Source organism: Chiroxiphia lanceolata, chromosome 26, assembly GCF_009829145.1.
Source record: "Chiroxiphia lanceolata isolate bChiLan1 chromosome 26, bChiLan1.pri, whole genome shotgun sequence".
In the NCBI taxonomy this organism is placed as follows: Eukaryota; Metazoa; Chordata; class Aves; order Passeriformes; family Pipridae; genus Chiroxiphia; species Chiroxiphia lanceolata.
The window spans coordinates 2,789,970-2,815,891 of record NC_045662.1 but is presented as its reverse complement, the minus strand read 5'-3'; the positions used below and the strand labels follow the sequence as shown (position 1 = coordinate 2,815,891).

At 56.8% G+C, this 25,922-nt stretch overlaps 1 protein-coding gene across 2 annotated transcripts; it reads left to right on the top strand.

Moving 5' to 3' along the window:
* ITGB3 (integrin subunit beta 3) lies at nucleotides 1-25,922 on the top strand. 2 transcript variants are annotated; one of them, XM_032711356.1, is made up of 15 exons: nucleotides 1-281; nucleotides 6,867-6,952; nucleotides 11,097-11,289; nucleotides 13,696-13,948; nucleotides 14,400-14,562; nucleotides 15,611-15,772; nucleotides 15,916-16,011; nucleotides 16,208-16,297; nucleotides 16,655-16,789; nucleotides 18,382-18,811; nucleotides 21,400-21,622; nucleotides 22,442-22,542; nucleotides 22,650-22,769; nucleotides 23,676-23,842; nucleotides 24,623-25,922. In XM_032711356.1, exons 1-15 carry the CDS (start codon nucleotides 224-226, stop codon nucleotides 24,689-24,691), a joined length of 2,346 nt encoding a protein of 781 aa, XP_032567247.1. In that variant the 5' UTR covers nucleotides 1-223; the 3' UTR covers nucleotides 24,692-25,922. The 2 variants fall into 2 exon arrangements, with proteins under 2 accessions (XP_032567247.1, XP_032567248.1); XM_032711357.1 differs by lacking the exon at nucleotides 1-281 and adding an exon at nucleotides 6,664-6,700.

The following is a 25,922-nucleotide window of genomic DNA, read 5'->3' as shown; positions in this document are numbered from 1 at the left end:
GGGAGAGCGAGAGCAGCATGAGGAGCCGGCGGCGGGGCGGGCGGGGGCACTCCTGACTCCCGACTGACGAGCCCGGCGCAGTTTCCTCCGCTCGCCATGTGTGTCATCCAGCCCGACCCATGATTCACCTCCTGGGCTGCTCAAAACCTCCCGAGCTGCTCCCCAGCCCTCTCAGAGGGGCTGGTCCAAGCGGCCCCCCCGCGCTCGGGGCTCGGAGGAGAAGATGGGACAAGCCCGGCTGGCGCTGGGGATCCTGGCGCTCTGCGCCGCTGCAGCCTGGGGTAGGTTCGCTCTGTCGCCGAGCCGGGTCGCTTAGTGAAGCTGCTGCCTGTTATTTCTACAAATCCCCGGACTTTCTGCCTTCCCGGGGTCCGCGATTTCTTGGGGGAAATCACTCGGAGGGGGGGAGCTGGCAGCCTGAACTGCGGCGCGTTCCCACACACAAAGCTCGGCTCGAGCCGGTTGGGCTTCGGCTGGGTCGGGGCCAGAGGGTTCTCAAGGATGTTACAGGGTCGGGACAGGGTTTGGTGGGTTATTTTCACTGGGTGTGGCGAGTTTGTATCCTCTACCTACGCTGCGTTTGGCTCCGGGTGCTGGTTTGTAATGGAAGGACTGGAGTGTGGCTTGGGCTCCGTCCTTCACAAACAGAAATTTCACTGGCAGATCTCACAGGGCAGGTAATTCCTGCGTCCGGAGCACGGGGAGGGGGGCACTTATGTCTTGTGTTATTTTTTTTCCTCATGTTATTTTGCTGCTTTTCTTTAAAAACTCCGATTTCTGGCATCAGGTGATCTCAGGACAAATGTAGTTTGTGTTTTAGAAAAGTTCCCCAATGTTAAAGTACAGAGGAGCCCGGAAAAGCGTTATCTCCCCACCTCACCCCAGGTGTGTTCCCAGGGCTCAAAGTCAACCCTGCAACTGCAAAACGGTGATTTATAAATCGGTCCCATTGTTTTCGAGGCCAAACTCAGGGAGTTTGGGGCAACATTGTTCTGTCTAAAGACTTCCAGAGCTTGGTGAATTCCCAGGAAGAGCCTGAGGCTCCGATCTGCTGCCGGATGGAGCTGTCACCAGCACAGGACACGGGATAGCCCCTGGAAGAGTTTGAGTTTGCAGAGCTGCAGTTTGGGGCTGTGCAGGGGATTGATTTCTCTGGTCCTGTGTGTTGGTGCCCGTGATGAGCTGAGTTTGGGGCATCCCATCCCCAACAAGATGCTGGCAGGAAGGGAGAGGTTCAGAGAGGAGAAACACCCCCGGACTGACAGGGTGGGGATCAGCCAAAAACGGGCCAGATCCTTATCTTTGAGTCGAGCAGAAAGACCAGAGAGGATGTAAGTAGGTGTGGTTTGTACCTTTATCAAGTCTTCTAAACTGTCTTTATCAGGTTGTGTGTGAGCACATTCTTGCTCAAATTGGCAGAGGGGGGAAAACCAAAGCCTGTGGCTGCTCCTGGGGCACTCAGAGGTTACTCCTGGTGCAGACTGGACTGAGTAATTTTCCCCAGCCAGGGCAGGGTGATGCTGAGCCATGGATGTCTGGGGTGTTCCAAGTGCATCACTTCCCTGGAAGTGTTCTATCCCAGACTGGACAGGACTTGGAGTAACCTGGTCTAGTGGAAAGTGTCCCTGCCCATGGCAGGGGGTTGGAACTGGATGATCTTTAGGTAATTCCGACCCAAACCACCCCGTGATTCTATGATTTCACCTCCCTCAGGCCCCCAGGCCCAGCCCCAGGTGGGTGATTCCCATCATCCTGCCCAGTTTATCTCCCATTTCCCTGGATTTCAGGATTGCTGTTTTTTTAAAAAGCCAGAGTCTTTAGGATCAACTCAGTGTGTGAGAACAGCTGCTTTCATAGTCAAAAAATGCAGCTTTTGTACTTGGGTTTATTAGTTTTTATGGCTGGAAAAATAAGCTGCAAAGATGAAAAAAAAAAAAAAAGGTAACTAAAACCCACAGAATTTGTTAGTTTAGGCTGTGCTGGGACCGTGTTAACCTGCTCACAGCCAGGCAGTGTCTGAGCCTGGGGGGCACTGCCAGGCACCCACAGGGCAAAACCTGAGGGGACTCCAGCTGCAGCCCCCTCCACATCCTCCACATCCTCCACTCCTCTCCATCTGTGCTCCCACATCCCCCAAAAGCCCTGCTCCCACAAAACCCTCCTGGCACTGCATCCAGCCCTGCAACCAGTGCTGGGAATGCCAAAACAGGGACATTTCCCCATGGTGAGGGGGGTCACAGCAAGATCAGCCCCATGTTTGGAGGGCAATAACTGCCCTGAGCAATCCCAGCTGGCACCCAGAGGATTTCAGCCCCTTCCCAGGGGAAGGGATGGCCCTGCTCCTCCATCCAGCCCCATGAGGGGCAGCCAGGAATGGCTGTGGAAGGTGCTGGAGGTTGGGGAAGAGTCCTCCAGCCCTGGGAACACGGAGTGATGGACACCAGGGGGACCTGGGGGCAGGTACAGACCTCCAGGGACCCCCCAGGCAAAGCCACCAGCAATGGCACGGTGGCACAATGTGACATCAGCCCCCAGGGCAGCCTTGGGAATGGCAGCATCCCTGCCCCATCCCTGCCCCATCCCTGCCCCATCCCTGCCCCCTTCCTGCCCCATCCCTGCCCCTGCTGCAGTCCCACCTACCCCCGTGTGCAGCTGCCCAGCCATGAGCCCACTGCTCTGCCCAGGCTCGTGGCCCTTGTTCCAAAATCCACCAGAAAATTGGGGTTACATCCCCAGCATGAAGGGGGGACACCAGGTGAAGGACCCCTGGGCTGTGGGGTGCTGGCAGGAGGGGGAGAAAGGAAACCACGAGGGTCCAGAGGCTGCACACAGGCAGGAGGTGATTGGTACCAAAATGTGGGCAGCAGATGAGCTCAAAGGGACAGTCCTGGGGCTTGTTAGCCCTGAGCTCAGGTTTCATGGCATGAGGAGGCAGCCAGGGGCTCAGCTGGCAGACACAAGCTTGGGATCTCCTCCACATGGAATTTCAGTGGATCCTGATCTCCCTGAGATGGAGTTAACCCTGCACAGGGGACACCGAGGCAGGGAGTGGCTGAGGGACTTGGCTCAAGCCACGGGGGAAACCTGTTTGAGCCAGGATTTGGGCCAGTGTGTCTCACATCCCAGAGCACCCACGGGTGGCAGGAGCCCTTGTCAGCTCTGCAGTTCCCCAGCAGGGTGGGTGCTGGGGCAGAACCAGGTGACTGAGCCAGCTAAAACCCACTGTGAGGGGACAAACCCCACAGTGGCATTAAACAGGAGCCAGGGCTAGGAGTGTTGCTGGTGGCACTGGGTGCTATAACCCTGCCCCAGGCGGGGCTGAGCCACCACAGCCGTGACCCAGCAGCTGGACAGAGCCCCTACACCAGGGACACGGGTGTGGAAATGCAAGGAAGCTCCTGGCAGGGGGCAGGGAGGCAGCTGGCACCCCTCCCACCCCTGACCGAGGGGCCACGGTCCTGGTGGGGGTATCAAAGCACCAGGGCTCCCCAGGGACCTGCAGATTTGGAAGCTGTTCCCGTGTCCAGGCACGTGGCTCCGGCGTTGGCAGCTCCGAGTGTTTAATCCCCCGCCCGGGAAATGCTTCCCTGCTCCCCCGGAGGGCTGAGCCGCTGCCAGGCTTGGATCTGGCTCCCAGCACGGCACAAATCCATGGCACGAGCCCCGGCTGCAGCCACCGGCACTCGGCAGGACAGGAGGGATTTCACGGGATGGGGCAGGAGGGATTTCATGGGATGGGGCAGGAGGGATTCACTGGGAAGGGACAGGAGGGATTTCACGGGATGGGACAGGAGGGATTTCATGGGATGGGGCAGGAGGGATTCACTGGGATGGAGCAGGAGGGATTTCACTGGGAAGGGACAGGAGGGATTCACTGGGATGGGGCAGGAGGGATTTCACTGGGATGGGGCAGGAGGGATTCACTGGGAAGGGGCAGGAGGGATTCACTGGGATGGGACAGGAGGGATTTCATGGGATGGGGCAGGAGGGATTCACTGGGATGGGGCAGGAGGGATTCACTGGGAAGGGGCAGGAGGGATTCACTGGGATGGGACAGGAGGGATTTCATGGGATGGGGCAGGAGGGATTCACTGGGATAGGGCAGGAGGGATTCACTGGGAAGGGACAGGAGGGATTCACTGGGAAGGGACAGGAGGGATTCACTGGGAAGGGACAGGAGGGATTTCACGGGATGGGACAGGAGGGATTTCACGGGATGGGACAGGAGAGATTTCACGGGATGGGGCAGGAGGGATTCACTGGGAAGGGGCAGGAGGGATTTCACTGGGAAGGGACAGGAGGGATTCACTGGGAAGGGACAGGAGGGATTCACTGGGAAGGGACAGGAGGGATTCACTGGGATAGGACAGGAGGGATTTCACTGGGTTGGGGCAGGAAGGATTCAGTGGGAAGGGACAGGAGGGATTTCACTGGGATGGGGCAGGAAGGATTCACTGGGATGGAGCAGGAGGGATTCACTGGGAAGGGACAGAAGGGATTCACTGGGAAGGGACAGGAGGGATTTCACTGGGATGGGGCAGGAGGGATTTCACTGGGATGGGGCAGGAAGGATTCACTGGGATGGGACAGGAGGGATTTCACTGGGATGGGACAGGAGGGATTCACTGGGATAGGGCAGGAGGGATTCACTGGGATAGGGCAGGAGGGAGTTCACTGGGATGGGACAGGAGGGATTCACTGGGAAGGGACAGGAGGGATTCACTGGGATGGGGCAGGAGGGATTCACTGGGATGGGGCAGAAGGGATTCACTGGGATGGGGCAGGAGGGATTTCACTGGGATGGGGCAGGAGGGATTCACTGGGATGGGGCAGGAGGGATTCACTGGGATAGGGCAGGAAGGATTTCACTGGGATGGGACAGGAGGGATTTCACTGGGATGGGGCAGGAAGGATTCACTGGGAAGGGACAGGAGGGATTTCACTGGGATGGGGCAGGAAGGATTCACTGGGACGAGGCAGGAGGGATTTCACTGGGACGAGGCAGAAGGGATTCACTGGGACGAGGCAGGAGGGATTCACTGGGATGAGGCAGGAGCCAATGTGAGAAGGGGGAGGTGTTGGTGTGGCTGCTGCAGTCGGAGAGCCCTTTGCCTTCCCCTTTCCCTGCCCCACCCACCCCCAGGATCGATATTGCTGCTGGCACATGGCTGAGGTGCAGGAACCAACCTGTCACTCTTTTGGGCAGTTTAAAATCTGCCCCATCCCCACATGGAGCCGGGTAGCAAGAGCTCAGGGCACGGGTGCCACCCCAGAGCTGGTGCTGAGCCAGGCAGGTGGGTTCAGCCTTCAGCTCAGTGCCCTGCGTGGGACAAGCTGGGGGTGTTGGTGGCAGAGGTGTGACGGGACACGTCCTGGGACACATCCCCAAGCAGCTGCTGGACTTTAGGACAACCACAGCCTGTGACAGCACCCCATAGCCCAGCCCGGGTGCCCCCAGGCAGGGGGTTTGTGGTTGTGCCCGGAGACCAGATGACATCGTTTCACAGTTTCCTCTTTCCGTTTTATGTTGCATTTCCTGTGGTAGAAAACGCAACCGGGGACAGCCCTGGGCAGGGACAGTGGGGACACGGGACAGTTTACTTTTGGTTTGCTTCTTGAAAACCTGTTGTAAAGCTCTGGCTGAAGGAGCCTAATTGCTGGAAGGGTTGGAAAGGGAAGGGGGATTGGAGGGAGGAATTGAAAATGGGGATTAGAAGTTATGGGGTTGGGTTTAAAAGGCCTTTTTTCATTGCACGTGAGGAGGGAAGAGGACAAGATGCCTTGTTTTGGTTGCTGGGCTAAGGAGGATGTGAGTGCTGAGCTGTGGCTCTCAAATCACTCAGTTTGGGTAGGTGAGAGCCTGGGAGATCTGCCACACTCCCCTCCAAAAATGCTGCCCTGGGGGTTAATCCATTAGGTAAGAGGAGGGAGTTTCCCAAGGGGATGGAAGAGCAGCCAGCATCCCCCGGGTCCCGGGGCTGCAGTGTCCCCTGGCCAAGCGGGCACATGGCTGTGGTTTGCTCTGCCCAGGGAGCCCTAAAACTGCCGAGGTGCTTGTGCCCGGGAGGGAGGAAGAGCCGAGGGTGACACTCGTGTCCCCAGCACTTGTCACTGCCGGCGGCTGGAACCGCGGAGCCGCCCAGTCCGGGCTGTGCCACCTCCCGACCCTGAGCCCTGCGGGCACTTTGGGGCACTTTAGTCCCCCCACACAGACTCTCTGGCCTCTGGCCTCCAGGACTGGTGCCAGCCTGTGTCTCCCAGAGTCCCCACGGCCACTGTCACTGGCAGAGCCAGCCTTTGCCTGGGGCACCGGTGCAAATCACCTCCAGCACATTGCTGGACTCCTGCCCCTTCCCTCCCCTCCTTTCCCTGGGTTTGAACCCGAGCCAAGGCCAGTCACTGTGTTCAGTGTCTGCACAAGGTGGCACTGACCACCCTGCCCTGAGTGACCCCCTGACCACCCTGCCCTGAGTGACCCCCTGACCCTGGCAGGGCTGTGGGTACCGCTCTGCACCCCTGGGAATTCACCCCTTCCCTCTCCTGCTGCTCCAAGGGGGCTGCAGGGGGACACAAATACCAGCAGTGGGAGCTTCACTCCGACACCTGAGTGATGCTGCAGGGAGGAGGGGACACTTTAAGGAGCTGGCACGGCAGGAATGGTGCTCAGCCCTGGGCAGGATGAAGCTCAGCTGGTGCCAGGGTATGAAAGGGGCGAGGAGGCAACACCCAGGGCTGGGAAAGGGGGCAGAGCAGGGCCCTGGTGGGGGCTGTGGCTGCTCAGGGAGCCAGTGGCTGAGCACCAAGCCTTGGGCACGGGGGTGAGTTGGGGCTCTGCAGGCTGTGACTGCTCTGTTTTGCTGTTCCAGGGGGCAACATCTGCACCACCCGTGGGGTGAACTCCTGCAAGCAGTGCCTGGCTGTGAGCCCCCTCTGTGCCTGGTGCTCTGCTGAGGTAAGAACTGGGGGGGCTGAGCTGGGGGGCTGAGCTGGGCTGAAGCTCATCCCTGAGCAGGACTGTGGGTGTGTAGGAAGGGACGAGCCTTTGGGCTGTGGGATTAGTCCCAGGCTCCATCTCCACCTGTTCCCATCATGTCTAAACACATCCCCTGGCTCAGACCTGCACTTCACTCCTGCCCTGCTCCCAAAATCTGCCCCTTAAGTGTGTGCTGGTGGGAGCTGCCTCGAGCTGGCTGGGAAATGGTGCTGCTTCCACTGGGAAATCACTTTGCCTTTCAAATAATGTGCATGTGAAAGCTCAGTTTACTTCTGGTTTGCTTCTTGAAAACCTGTTGTAAAGCTCTGGCTGAAGGAGCCTAATTGCTGGAAGGGTTGGAAAGGGAAGGGGGATTGGAGGGAGGAATTGAAAATGGGGATTAGAAGTTATGGGGTTGGGTTTAAAAAGCCTTTTTTCATTGCAATGAAAGGGGGAAGAGGACAAGGTGCCTTGTTTGGGTTGCTGGGCTAAGGAGGATGTGAGTGCTGAGCTGTGGCTCTCAAATCACTCAGTTTGGGTAGGTGAGAGCCTGGGACATCTGCCACACTCCCCTCCAAAAATGCTGCCCTGGAGGTTAACCCATTAGGTAAGAGGAGGGAGTTTCCCAAGGGGATGGAAGAGCAGCCCCAGGGCAGAGCCAAGGGAGGTGAGGCTGGGATGGGGAGAGGTGATGAAACCTTCAGGGCATCCAGCCCGGGGTGGATCCCCCTCTGGCAAGGCTTTCCTTGCTTTCTGCTTCCTCCAGCTGAGGCTGTGCCCGTGGTGTCCAGGAGAAGACCTGGGAAAAAGTGATCCAAGCTGGAAAATGCTGTTGGATCATGCCTGTGTAGTTGATGCCTTGGGGTCAGTGTGTGTCTGGAGGGGATGGCTTGTGCTTGCTGTGCCCATCAGATAGGGCTGGACCTCGGGTGTGGTGTGAATAAAGATGTTTGTGCCCCTCTTATCTCCCTCGGGGAGTGTCTGAAATGTGCCGGGTGATAAAGGGTCTGGCTTCCCTCTGGATCCCCTGTCCAAGGGGGAATGCTGGCTGGGCTGGGCTGGGCTGGGCTGGGCTGGGCTGGGCTGGGCTCCCTCCTTCCCGGCTGCTGACTGGGCAGGGCTGATGTCTTAACGCTGCAGCGGGGGCTGTGATGGAGCTTTTTTTTTCCTCCAGATCAGCAAAGGTTTCCAAAAAAGGAAATATTTCCAGTGCTGCTGCGAGCTGTGCTCGTGGACAGACGTGACAGCAGCGAGGGAGCCGTACCACTGCCAGAGCCGGCCCCCGGAGAGCCGGGAGTGCAGCTCAGCTCAGCAACTCTGCCCCAACATCTGGACCACATTGTCCTAATTTAGCAAATGAGGGTTTTTGCTGCGGGTTTGTTTAATTTCCCTGGGGTGGGGGAGGTCTCTGATACTGCACAGCCCCCCTTTTTTTTAAAGGGACAGTGCCTTTAGTTGTGCTCCTGCTCCTGCTGCAGCCCTTTCCCACTCACTGGGGTGATGAGTTATTGCTGCTCCATCCTGGGCTGGGATGGGAGAAGGATTTCATTGTGGTTTCTTGTGATCACTGACCCCCCCCCCCAGCACTGATGCAGAGGGGAGTTGAGTTTTATTTATTTTTTGGAAACCTTGACCACTCTTCCCAACAAATAGATGCTCTCATCCACTCGCTTTTGCTTTTGGAAAAAGCCAGCCAAGCTGTAACACGTTGGAGATTATTGTGACAGATCTTCCAGCACGTCACCCTCCCAAAATGTCACCCATTCTACTTCCCTTGGAGGAAAGGTGGAGGCAAGGCTGGACCAGGGGTGGATTTCAGAGAAGCTGCTGGAAGATTTTAGCTTAATTTGGGGAGGTATCTGTGCTCTGAGCCCTCCTGGGAGCTCTCCTGCAGAGAAGCTGATGCTGCATGTGGTTGTGTCAGAGCTGAGAATGGAGATGCCTTGGGGATGTGGGAGTTTCCACAGCCTCCCACCCTGGGAAGGCAGGGATGGAGCTGGCTCTGGCAGTGCCCTGCCTGACCCTGCCCTCAATGGCTCTGGAGGCAGGAATTGAGATAAAATCACCAGGTTTCCCATCCTGAGTTAAATCCTCCCTCCCTGCAGCGGGACAGAGGGCAGGTGGGGCTGGGGAGCATCTCTGGGAAGGGCTGTGGGAAGGCTGGGATGGAGGGCTGGGAATACATCCCCCCACATTTCTGCCCTAGGGAGCTGATGCCATCAGGGTTGTGCTGATGGAGAAGAAGGATTTATCATGGGTGAAGTCCCTGCACTGTGTGTTTGTCACCAGCAGGCCTTGGCTGCCCCAAGTTGTTCCCACCTGGGGCTGTGCCCGAAGTGCTGAGTCAGCAAGGTGGCAGAGACTGGGGTCAAAAGTAGACTGGGAGCTGCCAGAGCCTCATAGCCAATTGGATGGCACAGGAATGTTTTCCTTCACCTTTTGCAGTGGTTTTGTTGCTGGGGAGGCTCCTGTGAGTCCTGAGCCAACCTCAGTATCCAGGGCTCCAAGGAAAGGGGAAGGATGCAGTCCTGGGGTTAAACAGCTTCTCCATGGGAATCTCACAGCAGGAATGGTGCTGCTAATCCCACAAGGTGCCACGTGGCCTTTGAGGTCCTGGGAGCTCCCTGGGATCTCTAGGTATCCCCCAGTGCCATGGATAAACCCCACCTGCCCAGCCTGCTTTTCACCCACGTATTTTTCCAGCAATTTCCCTTCCTGGCACAGGAATGTACGTGATGATTGATGGGATCTGGAGTGAACCAGCCACCTCTTCCCACAGCAGGGAGCCCCGTGGGGTGAGCCTGTGGGGTGGGTGGGTGCAAGGGAGATAATTTGGAGGGATGACTCGTCCTCCTCCCCGTCAGCAGCGATCCGGTGGGATCGGGAGGCTGCGGGGGAGGAACACGCCTGCTGATGTATTCCTTGGCTCTCCCTGCTTCCAGAGGGCCATGGGCCAGCCAGGGCCTCCTGACACCATTGCGTTCTTCTCCTTGTTTGCAAATTCATCCCTGGGTTCAATCAACCTGAACCCAGGGCAGAGGATATCCTGGATGGGAACCTCTCCAGCGCTGGGAGACTCAGAACTGGGATCCAGCATCCCTGGACCAGCCCCACCAGGACTTGGTGCCACCTCCCTTTGCTGCAGGGAGAGGCTGTGCTGGTCCTCTGCTGTAGGACTCTGATGTAGAAAGACTTGGGCTGTGGGAGGGAGATGGAAAATCCCTTTGGGGAGGAGGGTGGACACTGCCTGAGTGGGAACATGTCATAGCAGATCCTGGCAGTGATGGGGGGAGAGAAATTCCTTCCATATTTGTCTCCATGAGAAACTGAAGGGACGTGAACCCTTCTGTGTGGTGATAAGGGCAGGGAGCCGGGGGCTTTCTAGGAAAGGAGGGACAGGGCTGGAGCCCACAGTGACTCCACACTTTGTGCTTCCTGCCCCTGACAAGCCCTTGACGGCTTCTCCCACACCCCGGTGCCTGTTCACTCTTTCACTCCTTTTTTGGTGCTCCTTTCCTGGTCAGCTCCATCCGGCAGGAAGCTGGGGAGCTGGAGATAAGCCTGATCCACTCCTGGGCAGGAACTGAGCACTGCTCCCTGCACTGGGCTCACCCACAGAGGGCCCATTCCTTGCTCACGGCAGGATTCCTGAGGGCACGTGTGGAGAAAATGGAGGGAAAAGGTGATTTGTCTTTTGCCAAAGCAACAAGTAATTTGAAAAAGTCCCAGCCTGCCCCTGTTCACATCCCACCACACCCTCCTCCAGCCATCCCACAGAGACAGGCTTTCCTTTCAGCTCTGCCAGAACCCAAACGTGAGGCTCCAGCTGCCAGGAGCCAGGAGGGGGTTGGCAGGGGTGTGTTATCCATCGCTCCTTGGCAGGGCTGTGTTATCCATCACTCCTTGGCAGGGGTTGCCGAGCTCCTGCTTTGGGTCCTGGCAGGACGTGCTGATCCCAAATCCCCTCTGTCTGCCACCTCCCTCGAGCACAGACCGTGCGCCCCAAAACCCCTCCGGTCCTGGTCTGGCATGAGGTGTGATAAAGCTCTCCAGGGAAAAGGGGGGTGGTTTTCCTTCTCCCAGCTGTGGGGAGCTGGTTCCTGACCGTGTCCCTCTCCCCCAGGTCTGGGCACAGTCGTCCCCTCGCTGTGACCTCCGTGCCAACCTGCTGCACAACGGCTGCGGGCAGGAGCACATCGAGTCCCCCAGCAGCAGTGTCACCATCCTGGAGGACAGACCCCTCAGCAACAAGGGCTCAGGGGGGGCCACCACCACCCAGATGAGCCCCCAGAGAATTCGGCTGAACCTGCGGCCAGGTAGGAGCCCCCAGGCCGCTGTGGGAAGGGGGGGATGCAGTGGGAATAACCCAAAGGGCTCAGGCAGTGACAGAGCCACGGCTCTGCCTCGCTGGCCAAGGGGGTCTTGTGGGGGCAAGGCCAGGCTGGGGCTGCACTGAACCCTCCAGAACATCCCTGGTGGGCAGCCTGCAAGCTGCTGGCTGCGTTCAGTCTCTTGCCTCAAGCCTGATGTGCCCAAGGGGCAGGACTGGATGTGACTTCAACAAAAAGCCGTTTGGATCCGAGGCGCTGCCGCTGCGCTCGGAATTCCTGGGTGGAAGTCGGCTCGTGTCTAACGAGCAGCTGGCAGGGCTGGGCTGCCAAGAGGTCCTGTAATTTCCCTGGCTCCCTTCAGCCAGGCAGGCTGGAGCCAATTAACTGCTCTGGTCCTCTGCCAGCAGCCAGGAGTTTCGAGGATGCCAGGCAGGAGGCAAAGCTAACGGGCGTCACTCGCCCGAGCTCACAGAACCGGTTCGGGGAACGTCACTGGTAAAGTCAGAACGGCCAAAGCGACACAGATATCAGAGCTAGCCCAGGTGTAAGGTGATCAGGAAGCTGTTTATTGCTCTCAATTGCTCATTTTATACTCTCTGTACACTATCGTGCCACAACACAATTGGTCAAAAGTCTCAAGCATAAAACACAGTACATACATTGGTAATCCAGAAGACACTGCACACACTCTCACTGGTGACACTGAAGACACTGTGCACGCTGTCATTGGTGATATTATGCACATTTTGATTGGTGACCTTTGGTCTGGGCTGCATTACGTTTGTTCCATCTGGCATTACAGTAAATATTTCCTTAGAGTTGTTTACATTCCTCGTCACTAATTGCCAGGCTGCTGCCAGGTTCTCTGTCAACCCCGACAGGGGAACGTGGAGCGAGCGGTGCCATCGCCTGCTCTGCCCCAGACATCCCCTCACGGGTCACTCTGCCAGTCTCAGCAGGAACAATTTTAGTTCGTTGTGCTCATTAAAGCCCTGGGGTTGGATGTCAGTGGCTGATAGCACGTGGCACATCCCTGGGCCTGGCCAGGAGGAGTCCTGACCCATCTGAACGACAGAAATGTCCCCACTGTGCGAGGACATGGAGCTGCTCAGTGGCCCTTGTTCTATTTAAGTCTAAAGGTATTTGGCAGGAGGGGGGTGGGTGTGTTGTTCGGGAGAGTAAATCCCTGTAAATTCCTGTTTCTTGGGAGAAAACCCAGCTTGATACCATCTCTGCCCAACCAAGAGGGTTTGGAATGAGTCATCGGCCTTGACTCCTGAACCATGAAGGATACAAACAGGACAAGTCACAGCTCATGTCCCACAACCTGAGTGTGCTCATGGCTTCAGCTCAACAAGGACAAACAGCTGCTATCTGAGCAGAAAGATGGGACCTCTGGCTCTCTTTGGGGTCCCAGCACAGCTAGAGGGGGGATGGAGCTCTTTGGGCTCTCGTAGTTTTTGAAACTTCTCCATCCTGAAAGAAAGTGATGTGTGGGTTTACATGGAAATGTGAAAACAGCAACAATTTAAGCTCAGTTAAAGCTTTTTTCCCTCAATGTCTGAGGTGTTCAGACAAGGCTGCAGCTGTGCCCTGGCTTACCTTTCAAAGAAGCCGTTTCAAGGACCAGAAGAAAGAACCTTTGTCTCTTTAAAAGGCCGAAAGAAAAGGTCAACTCAAGGCATTTTCAGCTTTTTTTTTTTTTTTTTAAGTGCCAAAGTCATCAAAATTGGCCTGATCCCCAGAAGGATCTGTCTGAGGAAGGTTTTGTTTCAATGGAAAATGTTGCACCAAAAATTTCCCAGTAGGAGCTGGGAGGAGCCAAGGGGAGAGGGATGGGGGAGGCCTCGGGAGATGCTGGGAGGCCTTGGGAGATGCTCGGAGTCCTTGGGAGCTCAGAGAAGTCCAGAGCAGCCTTGCAGTCCCCTTGTGGTCCCTGCCAGACCTGCTGTGCTGGGGAGTCAGCCCTGGGCAGGAGGATCTGCTCATGTCCTGGTACTGAGAGGTTTGGAGAACAGGAGCCATGGAATGCAGACACATCTGTCATAGAATCCTAAAACGGTTTTGGTTGGAAAGGACCTTAAACCTCATCTCGTTCCACCCCCTGCCACAGGCAGGGACACCTTCCACTGGACCAGGCTGCTCCAAGCCCCATCCAACCTGACCTTGGACACTTCCAAGGGTGCACAGAACATCTCCTGTGCAAGCACCTGACTAAGTGCTTTGCCCCTCTGTGTCTGTCTAAGGATGATATTCTCCTCCCAGCAGCTTTTAACGATCCCCTGGGTTCCTGCTGACCCTGCAGGGTGACTTTCCCCCTAATCCTGTGGCGAGCCCCCCCTGCTCCTCCCAGGAGAGGAGCTCTCACTCTGCTGCCCTGTCACATTCCAGACGACTCCCAGGTCTTCCGTGTCCAAGTGCGTCAGGTGGAAGACTACCCTGTGGACATCTACTACCTGATGGACCTGTCCAACTCCATGAAGGACGACCTGAGGAACATCCAGAACCTGGGCACGAAGCTGGCCAGCGAGATGCGCAAGCTCACCAGCAACCTCCGCATCGGCTTCGGGGCCTTCGTGGACAAGCCCATCTCCCCCTACATGTACATCTCTCCTCCAGAAGCCGTGGAGAACCCTTGCTATGAGTAAGTCTCGGGTTGAGGGAGTCCCGGGAGGGCCAGAAGTTGATGGGACATCACTGGAATGTGGCTGGAAATCCATCCCAGTGCCTGATTCCGGGCAGGGTTCAGACCTTGCTGCACAGGGTGTTCTGCTGGCCCAGGGAGGAGGAGCAGGTCTAAACTGGAACTGCCATTGTCACCGGGAAGTCCTTAAGGGAGCAATTTTACACCAGTTTTTCATGAGAAATGTTGAGTCTCGAAGCAAACGACTCCTAAAAATCCCAGCAGGTCTGAGGCTGGGACCTGCCCTGAGCCCAGCACCTCTAGAACAGGGGGTTGATTTTTTAGAAGGTCCTTCACCAGCCTCTGGACGTGCCCTCTCCAGCACATCCTGGACAGGACCGTGGGACACGGGATGGCTGCAGGGCAGGGATGGGAGCTGTCAGAACCCTGTGACTGTTGTGTCCCCCCCCAGGATCGGTGAGACCTGCCTGCCCATGTTCGGGTACAAGCACGTGCTGTCACTCACGGACGAGGTGACCCGGTTCAACGAGGAGGTGCGGAAGCAAAGCGTGTCCCGGAACCGCGACGCGCCCGAGGGCGGCTTCGATGCCATCATCCAGGCCACCGTGTGTGAGGTGAGGGGCAAGAAGGCCTGGCTGGGGCTGGGGCAGGGTCACCAGCGTGGGCAGAGACCGCCCAACCCCTCTAGGACAGGATCATGAGCCTTGTTGAGCTGCTGTGCCACTCGGCTCTGGAGAGGGTGAACATTCAACCAGGGCATTTCCAGCCCAGCAGTCAAGGCAAGGGAAGAGCAGGAACTTCAGTGGTCCTGGCAGGAGAGAGGAGCAGAGGAGGTGTTTGGGAATGGATGATGGTCCCATGTCAGCTCTGCAGTGACCAGCCCAAAAGGGATAACAGCTCCTGTGCCCGCACCTTGATTTTGCTGGAGGGGTTGTATTACCTCAGTCATTGAACACCGTGATTAACACTGGCAAATTAATCACAGAATCACAGAATATGCTACTTGGGAGGGACCCACAAGGATCATCCAGTCCAACTCCTGGCCCTGCACAGATTCCCCTACAATCCCACCCTGTCCTTCAGAGCATTGTCCAAACCCTCCTGGAGCTCTGGCAGCCTTGGGGCTGTGCCCACTGCCCTGGGGAGCCTGGGCAGTGCCAACCACCCTCTGGGGGAAGAACCTTTTCTTGAGATCCAACCTGACCCTGCCCTGACACAGCTCCAGCCCTTCCCTGGGTGCTGTCCCTGGTCCCCCCAGAGCAGAGCTCAGTCCCTGCCCCTCCTCTGCCCCTCCCCAGGAACTGGAACTGCACTGAGGTCTCCCCTCAGTCTCCTCTTCTCCAGCTGAACACACCAAGTGCCCTCAGTGTCCTCACACAGCTTCAAATCAAGGCCCTTCCCCATCTTCGTTGCCCTCCTTTGGACACTCTCTAATAGCTTGATATCTTCCTTAATAAAACCCATCTTTCACCTGTACAAGCAGCCCCTGCCCCCTGCCAGCCCCCACATGCCCACAGCACTTCCCTGGGGGAGCAATTCCCTCCATTCCTTCTGTAGTTGGTTGGTCCTCATGGCCAAGTCACGCCCCGGGGTGGCACAAAGGCAGCAGTGAGGTGCTGGCACAGGGTGCTGGCACGTAACTGGGAGCTCCTTTCACCACAGGAGAAGATTGGCTGGAGGAATGATGCTTCCCACCTGCTCGTCTTCACCACGGACGCCAAGACCCACATCGCCCTGGACGGGCGGCTGGCCGGCATCGTGCAGCCCAACGATGCCCAGTGCCACATTGGCAAGGATAATTTCTACTCTGCCAGCACCACACTGGTAAATCCCGGCCCAGGCGTGGGGTTGTGGAGCCCAGAGCTCCTGTTGGGTCCCCATGGGATGGGAAAGGTGGTCCAGCCAGGGCTGGAGAGCCAGGTGGTGGAGGTGCATGTCCCTAGGGAATAACCTCTCCTCTTCCCCAGGACTATCCCTCTCTGGGCCTGATGACTGAGAAACTCTCACAGAAGAACATCAACTTGATCTTTGCTGTGACAGATACAGTTGTTGGCCTCTACCAGGTACCAGCTGCTGTGCAGACACCTTTTGGGGGGCTGGAGGGTCCCCAGGAGCCAGCCATGGGTGGCTGGAGATGCCTTGGTGGTCTCCTGTCCCACTGAAGCTCCCTGGGAAGCTCCTGTGTGCCTGGGTGGGGTTTGGCCCAGCCATGGCACAGTCACACATCACAAACAGACCTCGTTTGTGGTATTTCTCCAGAACTACAGTGAGCTCATCCCAGGCACAACCGTGGGCACCTTGTCCAGAGACTCCAGCAACGTCCTGCAGCTCATCGTGGACTCCTATGGGGTAAGTGTGTGATGTGTTGGCCCCACAAGAGCTCTCTGCCTCCCAAAATAGCCCCTGCTTCACACTGCAAACAGCCCTCACAGATTTGGCAGCTCCCCCAGCCCCGAGCACCCTCCCTGGCCCAGCTGTGAGCATCTGTCTCCACCCATGTGTGCAGGGAAGGGAGATCACTGTGTTCGCTGCCCGCCCCTTCCCGTCCTCAAAGGCATTAGAGGCAGTGACGTAGGGAATGATGTAGCCGAGCCTTGAGAGAGACTTGGAGCACTTGGCTCCTGTCCTGTGGTGCTGGGGGGGACCCTCCCTGGGACTGAGCCCTCCCCAGTGCTGTGTCCTCATCACTGCTCTCTCCTTGCCTAGAAAATCCGCTCCAAGGTGGAGCTGGAGGTGCGGGACCTCCCCGAAGAGCTGTCCCTGGCCTTCAACGCCACCTGCCTCAACGACGAGGTCATCCCTGGCCTCAAGTCCTGCGTGGGGCTCAAGATCGGGGACACGGTGAGGATCCTCTCCATGGGCTTGGCCTTTCTCCCCCTCTACAAAGCAGTGCTGCCAGATTGTTTGATGCTCTGCACCAGCACTGCCTGCTTGTCCCACCACCTCCCCGGTGACATGGACTCTGGAATCTCAGCAGTGGAGAGAGGGGGTCCAGTGGGGTGGGTGCAAGCAGGAAAATGTTTTGAGCCTGCTGGATGCCAACCCTGCGGTCCTGTAGCTCAGCCCAGGCTGCTGCCCACAGTGCATGGGATCCTGGAATTGTTCAGGTTGTAAAAGACCTCTAAGGTTGAGTCCAGCCACTAACCCAGCACTGCCAGGTCCACTAAACCATGTCCCTGAGCACAACTACACATTTCTTGCACACTTCCAAGGACGGTGACTCCACCACTTCCCCGGGCAGCCTGTTCCGATGCTTGACCACCCTTTCAGTGAACAACTTTTTCCTAATATCCAATCTAAAAATTCGCCTGGTTACTGTGGCAGAGCAGGTGCCCTGGCCCAAACCGTGCTGGGACAGCTTTGATAAGCCCAAAGAGACCTGGTAGACCCTATTTCTGAGCTCCTCAATGTGATAAACAAAGTCTCAAGTTTCTCTAAGTTTTTGAATACGAGTTTATTATATGGTAAAAGCAAGCAGCCGGCTGGGTGACAGAAATGGGGACCAGTTTCCCAAATCTGCACACCTACTACAGGGTACATTTAGTATTTATCTTAGCTACTTCATGCATATTAATTATATTATATACATATACACTCTACAGGTTTTTGCTAAGTATTTAATATATGGGTTTTCTTACAGCTAAAGCTAAAAGGGTTATCTCTACAACCAGTCATTATTCATGCATTCTTGGACGAACAGGCACCTAAAAGACCATATTTTATTTTTAGGATAGTAGGGAGGTTTAGGGGCCCTTGACATTGTAAGGGTCTGTTTTATTTCTTTATGGGGGTGTAATTAAGTTTTACAATCCGTTTGTTTTATTTTGATGCAATCACCCGTTTGTTTCACCAATCACAATTATTTATTTATCACATCAAGCTTGGGCATGGCCTGGAGCAGGTACCCCAACACCTGTATTTTCCCTGTCAGTACCGTACTAGGACAGCTTTGATGAGCCCAAAGTGAGCTGGTGGGTCCCAATTCTGAGCTCCTCAAACTTGAGCATGGCCTGGAGCAGGTACCCCAATACCCCAACACCTGTATTGTACCTGTCAGTACCATGCTAGGACAGCTTTGATGAGCCCAAAGAGACCTGGTAGACCCTATTTCTGAGCTCCTCAAGCTTGAGCATGGCCTGGAGCAGGTACCCCAACACCTGTATTGTACCTGTCAGTACCATGCTGGGACAGCTTTGATAAGCTCAAAGTGAGCTGGTGGGTCCCAATTCTGAGCTCCTCAAGCTTGGGCATGAGCTGGAGCAGGTACCCCAACACCTGTATTGTACCTGTCAGTACTGTGCTGGGACAGCTTTGATGAGCCCAAAGTGAGCTGGTAGACCCTATTTCTGAGCTCCTCAAGCTTGAGCATGGCCTGGAGCAGGTTCCCCAACACCGGTGGCACTGACACCCAGCCACGCCCCTCTGCCCTCCAGGTGAGCTTCAGCATCGAGGCCAAGGTGCGGGGCTGCCCCCAGGAGCGGCAGAAATCCTTCACCATCAAACCCGTGGGCTTCAAGGACAGCCTGAGCGTGGAGGTGAACTTCGACTGCGACTGCTCCTGCGAGAGCCGCGCCGAGCCCCGCAGCCCGTCCTGCAGCCGCGGCAACGGCAGCCTGGAGTGCGGGGTGTGCCGCTGCAACGCGGGGCGCCTGGGCTCGCACTGCGAGTGCTCGGAGGAGGAGTACAACCCCTCGCAGCAGGACAACTGCAGCCCCCGGCCGGGGCAGCCGCTGTGCAGCCAGCGCGGGGAGTGCATCTGCGGGCAGTGCGTGTGCCACAGCAGCGACTTCGGCAAGGTCAGCGGCAAGTACTGCGAGTGCGACGACTTCTCCTGCGTCCGCTTCAAGGGCCACATGTGCTCGGGTGAGTGAGTGCCCGGGCACCGGCGGGCTGGGAGGGACCCGCTGCCGCGGGGGTTGATAAATGTTGCACAGAGTTTATTTGAAAAGCCCCGCCGTCGAGTCACGAGGCGCAGAAAGGACTCCCTGGCTTTATAAACCCCTTCTCACAGAGGAGTCTGGATCCAGCTGCACCCAGTCTTAGCTCGGATTATGGCAACGGTTTAAATCTAAGGAATTGCAGGGGTGTCACTGAACCGCTTTTGTCCACCAGGTTTTAATGACTGGCAAAATGAGAATATTTATATAAAATTAATTTATTACTATAATTATATATTATTTATTATTTATTATATATTATATATAAAATATACATTATATATATTATGTATTATATATAATTATATATTATATATTATATATTATATATAAAATATGCATTATATATATTATGTATTATATATAATTATATATTATATATTACTTATTATTTATTATTTATTATATATAAAATATACATTATATATTATGTATTATATATAATTATATATTATATGTTATTTATTATATTATATATAATATGTACGTAATATATATTATGCATTATATATATTTATTATATATTATATATTATATATTATATATTATATATTATATATTATATATTATATATTATACTCTATTGTTTATTATTAATAATATTATTATTACAAATGATCAGGCAAAAGATCATAATCAGAATTATTTACTACACAGTATAAGCACTAAAACTACTAGTAGTGTGGTATAAGATAGGATAGTGCACTATACTGAAGCAATTATTGAAACAATTACATTGAAGCTGTCAAAAAGGACATAATTATTAAGCAGAGATTTGATGCAACCCACCCAACCAACACTCGTGGGGAGATGATCCTAAGCTCAGTTGGTTACAGCACGGTGTTAATAACACCAAGGTTGTGGGTTCAATCCCCACACTGGCCATTTATGTAAGAGTTGGACTCGATGATCCTCGTTAGTCCCTTCCAACTCAGAATTAATCACTATCTCTGGTTCCTGCTCCCCAGTGTCCCCAAACTGAGTTTCTGGGACCCCACCTGCCCCTCAGGCCAAATTCATGGCTCAAAGCCGCCTCTGTGCTGCTGGGATTGATCCTTTATCTTCACAGCCTGCTGATAAAGGAGGTGGAAAGGCTGGGTTTTCCCCACCCAGAGCAGTCAGTGCCCGCAGGGAGCCTGTTCCTGTTTGCACAAGGGCTGCCAAGGCTGCCGGGTCGGGATGGGTGAAGGGCGATGATGAAGAGCTGCCCCCAGCCAGGGCGGGCTGTTAATTAACCTGAACTGTCTGACCCCGTTGGCATCAGTCTGGTCCCATTGAGCCACTTCTCCCCATCTCTTTCCGTGCCCTGTCACCCAGCGTGGCACCGTTTTCCTGTGACTCAGCCCCGGTTCCTCATTAACGGGGGTTACACATTTATTTCTCATGCCGGTGCCTCCAAGGCTGTGGCAGGGACGGTGCCCGGCCGATCCCCCGCTGGGAGCAGCATTCCCGGACAGTGCCAGGCCAAGAGCAGGGTTTTGGGATGGTGCCCAGCCGATCCCCTGCCGGGAGCAGCGTTCCCAGCATTCCCCACTGTGCCCAGGGCTTGGACGGGTCGGCGCGTGCCGGCTCCGTGGTGTTTCCACCGCTCACCGTGTCTGGTCTTTGAGCTGGAATCAAACCACAAATCCAAACAGCTCCGGGGTTTGGCAGGATCTGAGCACGTCTGTCTGTCTGTCTGTCTGTGTGATTAAACCAGGCTCGGTGAGCGTGCAGAGCTCGGCAGGCTTTTCCCAGCAGTCAGCATCCCCTGCCTGGTCCAGGGCTGGGAAACGAGTGGGATTTGGGGGGTCTGACCAGATGTCCCGACTCAATCTGAAATTCAAAGCCACAGCCAAGGCTTGACTTGCTCGGAGACAGATCTGACTGAGCATCTCCAGCTGCTGCTGCCAACCTGGCAGAGCTGGGGCAGTTCAGCCTGGAATCACAGAATATGCTGAGTTGGGAGGGACCTACAAGGATCATCCAGTCCAACTCCTGGCCCTGCACAGGACCATCCCCAAGAGTCACACCCTGTGCCCCAGAGGATCATCCAAACGCTCCTTGAGCTCTGTCAGCCTTGGTGCTGTGCCCACTGCCCTGGGGAGCCTGGTCAGTGCCCAACCACCCTCTGGGGGAAGAACCTTTTTCTAAAATCCAACCTCCCCTGACACAACTTCAGGCCATTCCCTGGGTGCTGTCCCTGGTCCCCCCAGAGCAGAGCTCAGTGCCTGCTTCTCTGCTTCCCCTCCCAGGAAAGCTGGAACTGCAATGAGGTCTCCCCTCAGTCTCCTCCAGGCTGAACAGACCAAGTGCCCTCAGCTGCTCCTCTTGCAGCTTCCCCTCAAGGGAGGGGAATCTTCATTGCCCACCTTTGTTCTTGTTCGGGTGGGATAAGAGCAGCACTGGGGACACAGCAAAGGCTGGGGTTTGGCGTGAGCTGCTGCGTGTCCCACCCCGAGCACAGTGCAGTGGGATTGTCCCGGGTGGCTGCTCTGCCACTGAGGGTCCTGATGCTCTTTGGGTTGTCCCCAGGGCACGGGAAGTGCAGCTGTGGGGACTGTGTGTGCGACCCGGACTGGACGGGCGACTACTGCAACTGCACGACGCGCACGGACACGTGCATGTCCGGCAACGGGCTGGTGTGCTCCGGGCACGGCTCCTGCGTGTGCGGCCGCTGCGAGTGCACCCAGCCCGGCTCCTACGGGGACACCTGCGAGAGGTGCCCCACCTGCCCCGACGCCTGCACCATCAAAAAGTGAGCCAGGGCACGGGGCTGGGGCAGCTCGTGCCACGGCGGGGGCTGGCAGAGGGATGGGGCAGGTTATATCCCACTGGGGAGCTGGAGGAGAGCTGGAATGGATCACATCTCATCAGGGGGCTGGCAGACAGCTGGGGTGGGTCATATCCCATTGGGAATGTGGCAGAGTGCTGGGAAGGGTTGTATCTCACTGGGGAGCCAGCAGAGGGCTAGGGTGGGTTATATCCCACTGAGGAACCAGCAGAGAGCTGGGATGGGTCATATCCCATCGGGGAGCTCGGAGAGAGCTGGGATGGGTCATATCCCATCAGGGGGCTGGCAAAAAGCTGGGATGGGTCATATTTCATTGGGGAGCCAGCAAAGAGCTGGGAAAGGTTATATCCCATAGGGCAGCTAGCAGAGAGCTGGGATGGGTCATACCCCATCAGGGGAGCTGGCAGAGAGCTGGGATGGGTCATACCTCATCAGGGGAGCTGGCAGAGAGCTGGGATGGGTCATACCCCATTGGGGAGCTGGCAGAGAGCTGGGATGGGTCATACCCCACCGGGGAGCTGGCAGAGAGCTGGGATGGGCCATACCTCATCAGGGGAGCTGGCAGAGAGCTGGGATGGGTCATACCCCATCAGGGGGCTGGCAGAGAGCTGGGATGGGTCATACCCCATCGGGGAGCTGGCAGCAGTGGCAGCAGGAGCTCCCACCAGCTGCAGCCCTGTTAGGTTGGGACTGTGGTGATTTCCACAATCTGCAACTGAAAGGTGTGATGGTCCTCTGAGGAGAGCACAGAGGAGCTCACAGCACCTCCCTCCTCTTCCTCAGGGATTGTGTGGAGTGCAAGAAGTTCGAGCGGGGGAGGCTGGTGGAGGAGCAGACCTGCAGCCGCATGTGCCGGGACGAGATCGAGACGGTGCAGGAACTGAGTAAGAGGAGATCCAAACCTGCCCTAAAATGTGGAAATCCAGGGGGTTGCTTTCCCTTTGGTGCACATCCGTGGCATGGGGGGGGTCTGAGCCTCTCACTCTGGCAGGTGACAGGGGCAAGGACGCCGTGAACTGCACCTACAAGGACGAGAACGACTGTGTGATGAGGTTCCAGTACTACGAGGACTCCAGTGGCAAGTCCATCCTCTCCGTCATCGAGGAGCCTGGTAAGACCCGGCTCTGGTGGGGGATGGAGAAGGTGCAGTGCTGGGTTTCTGTGCTAAACTGGGGGATTTTGAGTGCCCTTTGTACCTCCCACCCCAGCCAGGCTCCTGGGGCACCGCAGTCAGGGGCTGAGAGGAGTTAAAGGGCTGCTTTGTTCCCTGCTCTGTGCCACCGGGGCCGGGATTTCCTGCCTCTCATGTCTCACATTTCCTCGGTTGAGGCCAAGGATGGGGGTTCAACCTTCCCACCCCCCTGATCCATGTCTGACTGCAGGGATGTTGTTCTTAGGAGGCAGATAAGAGGGGGCTCCCATTGGCAGCCCCGGGGTCTCCACTGACCTGGAGGTCTGACTTCCAGCTGAGCCAGGGGCTGTGTGGCTGCAGGTCCTTTGGGACCCAGCCACCCTCCCTGGCCCTGCACCCAGAGTGGAGAGGACAGAGGCAGGGGAGGGCTGGGGGGAGCAGGGGGCTGGGGGGGCTCACACAGGATCTCACCACCCCCATTTGCCAACATGGTGTTGGTGCAGAGCCAAGAGCAGGGTAGGGGTCAGCAGGGTGGTGGTTTGGGGAAGAGCTTCCACCAGCACAAGGATTTGGGCTCAGGTGCCATCCCCCACCATGCGTGGGGCCTGTGGTGCCCCTGATCTGGATTGCTCCACGCTTGGGTGCAGACCCCCACCCTATAGACAGGAGCTTGAGGATCTCAGCACATGCACCCCATGGATGGGATCCTCCTTTACAGAGCCTGCTGTGCTCAGGGTGGAGGCTCCTGCTCCCTGCCAGGGGAGGACGAAGCCTTCCTGGGCCCAGAGGAGCTCCACGTACCCATGGCCAGGCAGCCCCAGAGCTGCTTTTAGTTGCCCTGGGAGTGCTGAGCCCCCTCCAACCCTGCCCTGCTCTGTGCTGCAGACTGCCCGAAGGGGCCCGACGTCCTGGTGGTCCTGCTCTCGGTGACAGGGGCCATCCTGCTCATCGGCCTGGCTGCCCTGCTCATCTGGAAGCTCCTCATCACCATCCACGACCGCCGGGAGTTCGCCCGCTTCGAGGAGGAGAAGGCCAGGGCCAAGTGGGACACGGTGAGGGCCAGTGGGTCGGGGGTGCTGGGCAGGAGCCCCCAGATCCCACAGCCCCCAGCTTGAGGGATCCAGATCCCAGTGCTCCCAGCAGGAGAGCCCAGCTGCTGTCTGTGGCCCGTAGGGACCAGGTTGCCCCCTCCCTGTCTGACAGTGCCCCAGGCAGGACTAGGGGTGACACTGCCAGCCTGGACACCCCTCCCTGAGCCCGCTGTGCTCCCAGGGCTGTGCACAGGCCACAGCAGATGTCCCAGATGATTTTCCCACATCCATCATATCCCAAGCAGTCGTCAGCAGCGTGACCCCCTTACTCACTGCCCACACCAGTGTTTCCATCCCGTGAGCAAAGTGGAAGGTCCCTCCTGCCATGGGATGCTGGAAGGACTGAGGCATCCAGAGCACCAGGGAGGGGGCTGAGACAGCACTGGTGCCCGTCCCCCACCTCTCCATCTCCTGCCCCCCACAGAGGGAAGGGATGGGATGGCATGGCATGGCATGGCATGGCATGGCATGGCATGGCATGGCATGGCATGGCATGGCATGGGGTGGCTCTTTCAGGAGGTCTCTCTGCTCCTGAGCTCCTGCTGCTTTTCCTCTCCTCCACAGCAGCTTTTCCCTGCTCTCCCCCATGGGGAGCCATTAAACTGCACAGCCAAAGCCATGGCAGGGATCCACCACTCCGTGCTGAAGTGGTGCCTCAGTGTCCCCAGGTGTTGAGTAGAATGAATGGTGATGCCAAGCACAAAGTGTTGATGCTCTTTTTCCTCCTCCTTCTTCCTCCAGACCCACAACCCTTTATATAAAGAGGCCACATCCACCTTCACCAACATCACGTACCGGGGGAACAACTAAGGATGCCACACCCAGCACTGGCCGTGGGATCAGCCAAGGATCCATGGAACCTTAAGGAGTTCAGTTTACAGAAGCCCTTGCGTGTGTGAGCCCGTGTGGACGTGTCTGTGTGTAATTTAACAACCCCTTGACTGCCTCCAGGCCCTCCAAGTGTTGTCCATCACCCCACTGTGACTGCAGGGACGTGCTCTCCAGGCAAACCTCGGTCCTTACCTCGCGGGTCGCTCGCGGAGCCGGCGGCCCCTCCATACACTGGACACAGAGAAATGGGACTTTCTCTGCCAGTCTGTGAACTCTTTGGTGCTCATTGGGCCAAGGGGACTTCAGGAGTGGCCACTCAAACCACACTGAGCTGTTTTCTCCTCCACGGCCCGTGCTGGTGAAGCCCTGCCCGTCGGATCACTGGACTCAGTCCCGCTGGGCACAGGAGCCATCTCCTCGGGCACAGGGCAGCTGCCAGCAGGCAGGAGCCATCACTGCTTTGTGAGTTCAGGACACTGCTTCTGAGCAGCCCAGCAGCCCCTTTCCTCCTTGCACCCCCGTGTTCTGGCACTGCTGTGAGCCAGGGTGGTGAGAAGCTGTGCCCTCCCTCACTGCCCCCACGTGCACTCAGTTTGCACCCCCAGCACCTCCATGTAGCACCAGCTGTGCTGGTCCCAGCCACAGCCTGGCTCAGCCCCTGGGATGGTGCTGAGCTCCCCACATCCCCCCTCACTGTCCCCATGCCACAGCCCACGTGGATGTGCAGGCAGCAGCCTCATGATGCCCCTTATCCCTCAGGCCTGGCCACCTCCTCTCCCCTCTGTGTTTCTGAGCTGTGTAACTGCACCCTGCCTGGTTTTCTGCACAGCTCAGGGTTCCAGCAGAGCAGGCAGGGCTCAGGCTGTGTCCTGCTGCCTGGGGTTGTGTGTCACCCGTGGGGGAAAACAAAGAGATGTCTCAGTTTGGCTGTAGCAGTGCTGCTGCCTGGTCCCTGCCCTGCCAGAGCACCGTGGCTCAGTTCCCCACAGCTGCCCCAAAAACCAACAGCAACCTCGGGCCCGGTGTGGGGTTGGCCCCGAGGGCCCCAGCAGAGTGTTGGCTGAGCTGGTGGTGGCCCTGTGTCCCTGTCCCCCTGGCTGTCCCAGCAGTGTGGGAGCAGGGGCAGGGCTTGGTGCTGGGTGGGATCCGGGGCTGAGCCCCAGGGAGGGGGGTGGATGGGCAGCACCAGAGCGGCAGCAAATCACACCAC

Coding starts and splice junctions, on each gene's coding strand:
- ITGB3 (XM_032711356.1), top strand. CDS start 224: ATGGGACAAGCCCGGCTGGCGCTGGGGATCCTGGCGCTCTGCGCCGCT. Junction 11,290..13,695: donor TCGGCTGAACCTGCGGCCAG/GTAGGAGCCCCC, acceptor GTCACATTCCAG/ACGACTCCCAGGTCTTCCGT. Junction 16,298..16,654: donor TCATCGTGGACTCCTATGGG/GTAAGTGTGTGA, acceptor CTCCTTGCCTAG/AAAATCCGCTCCAAGGTGGA.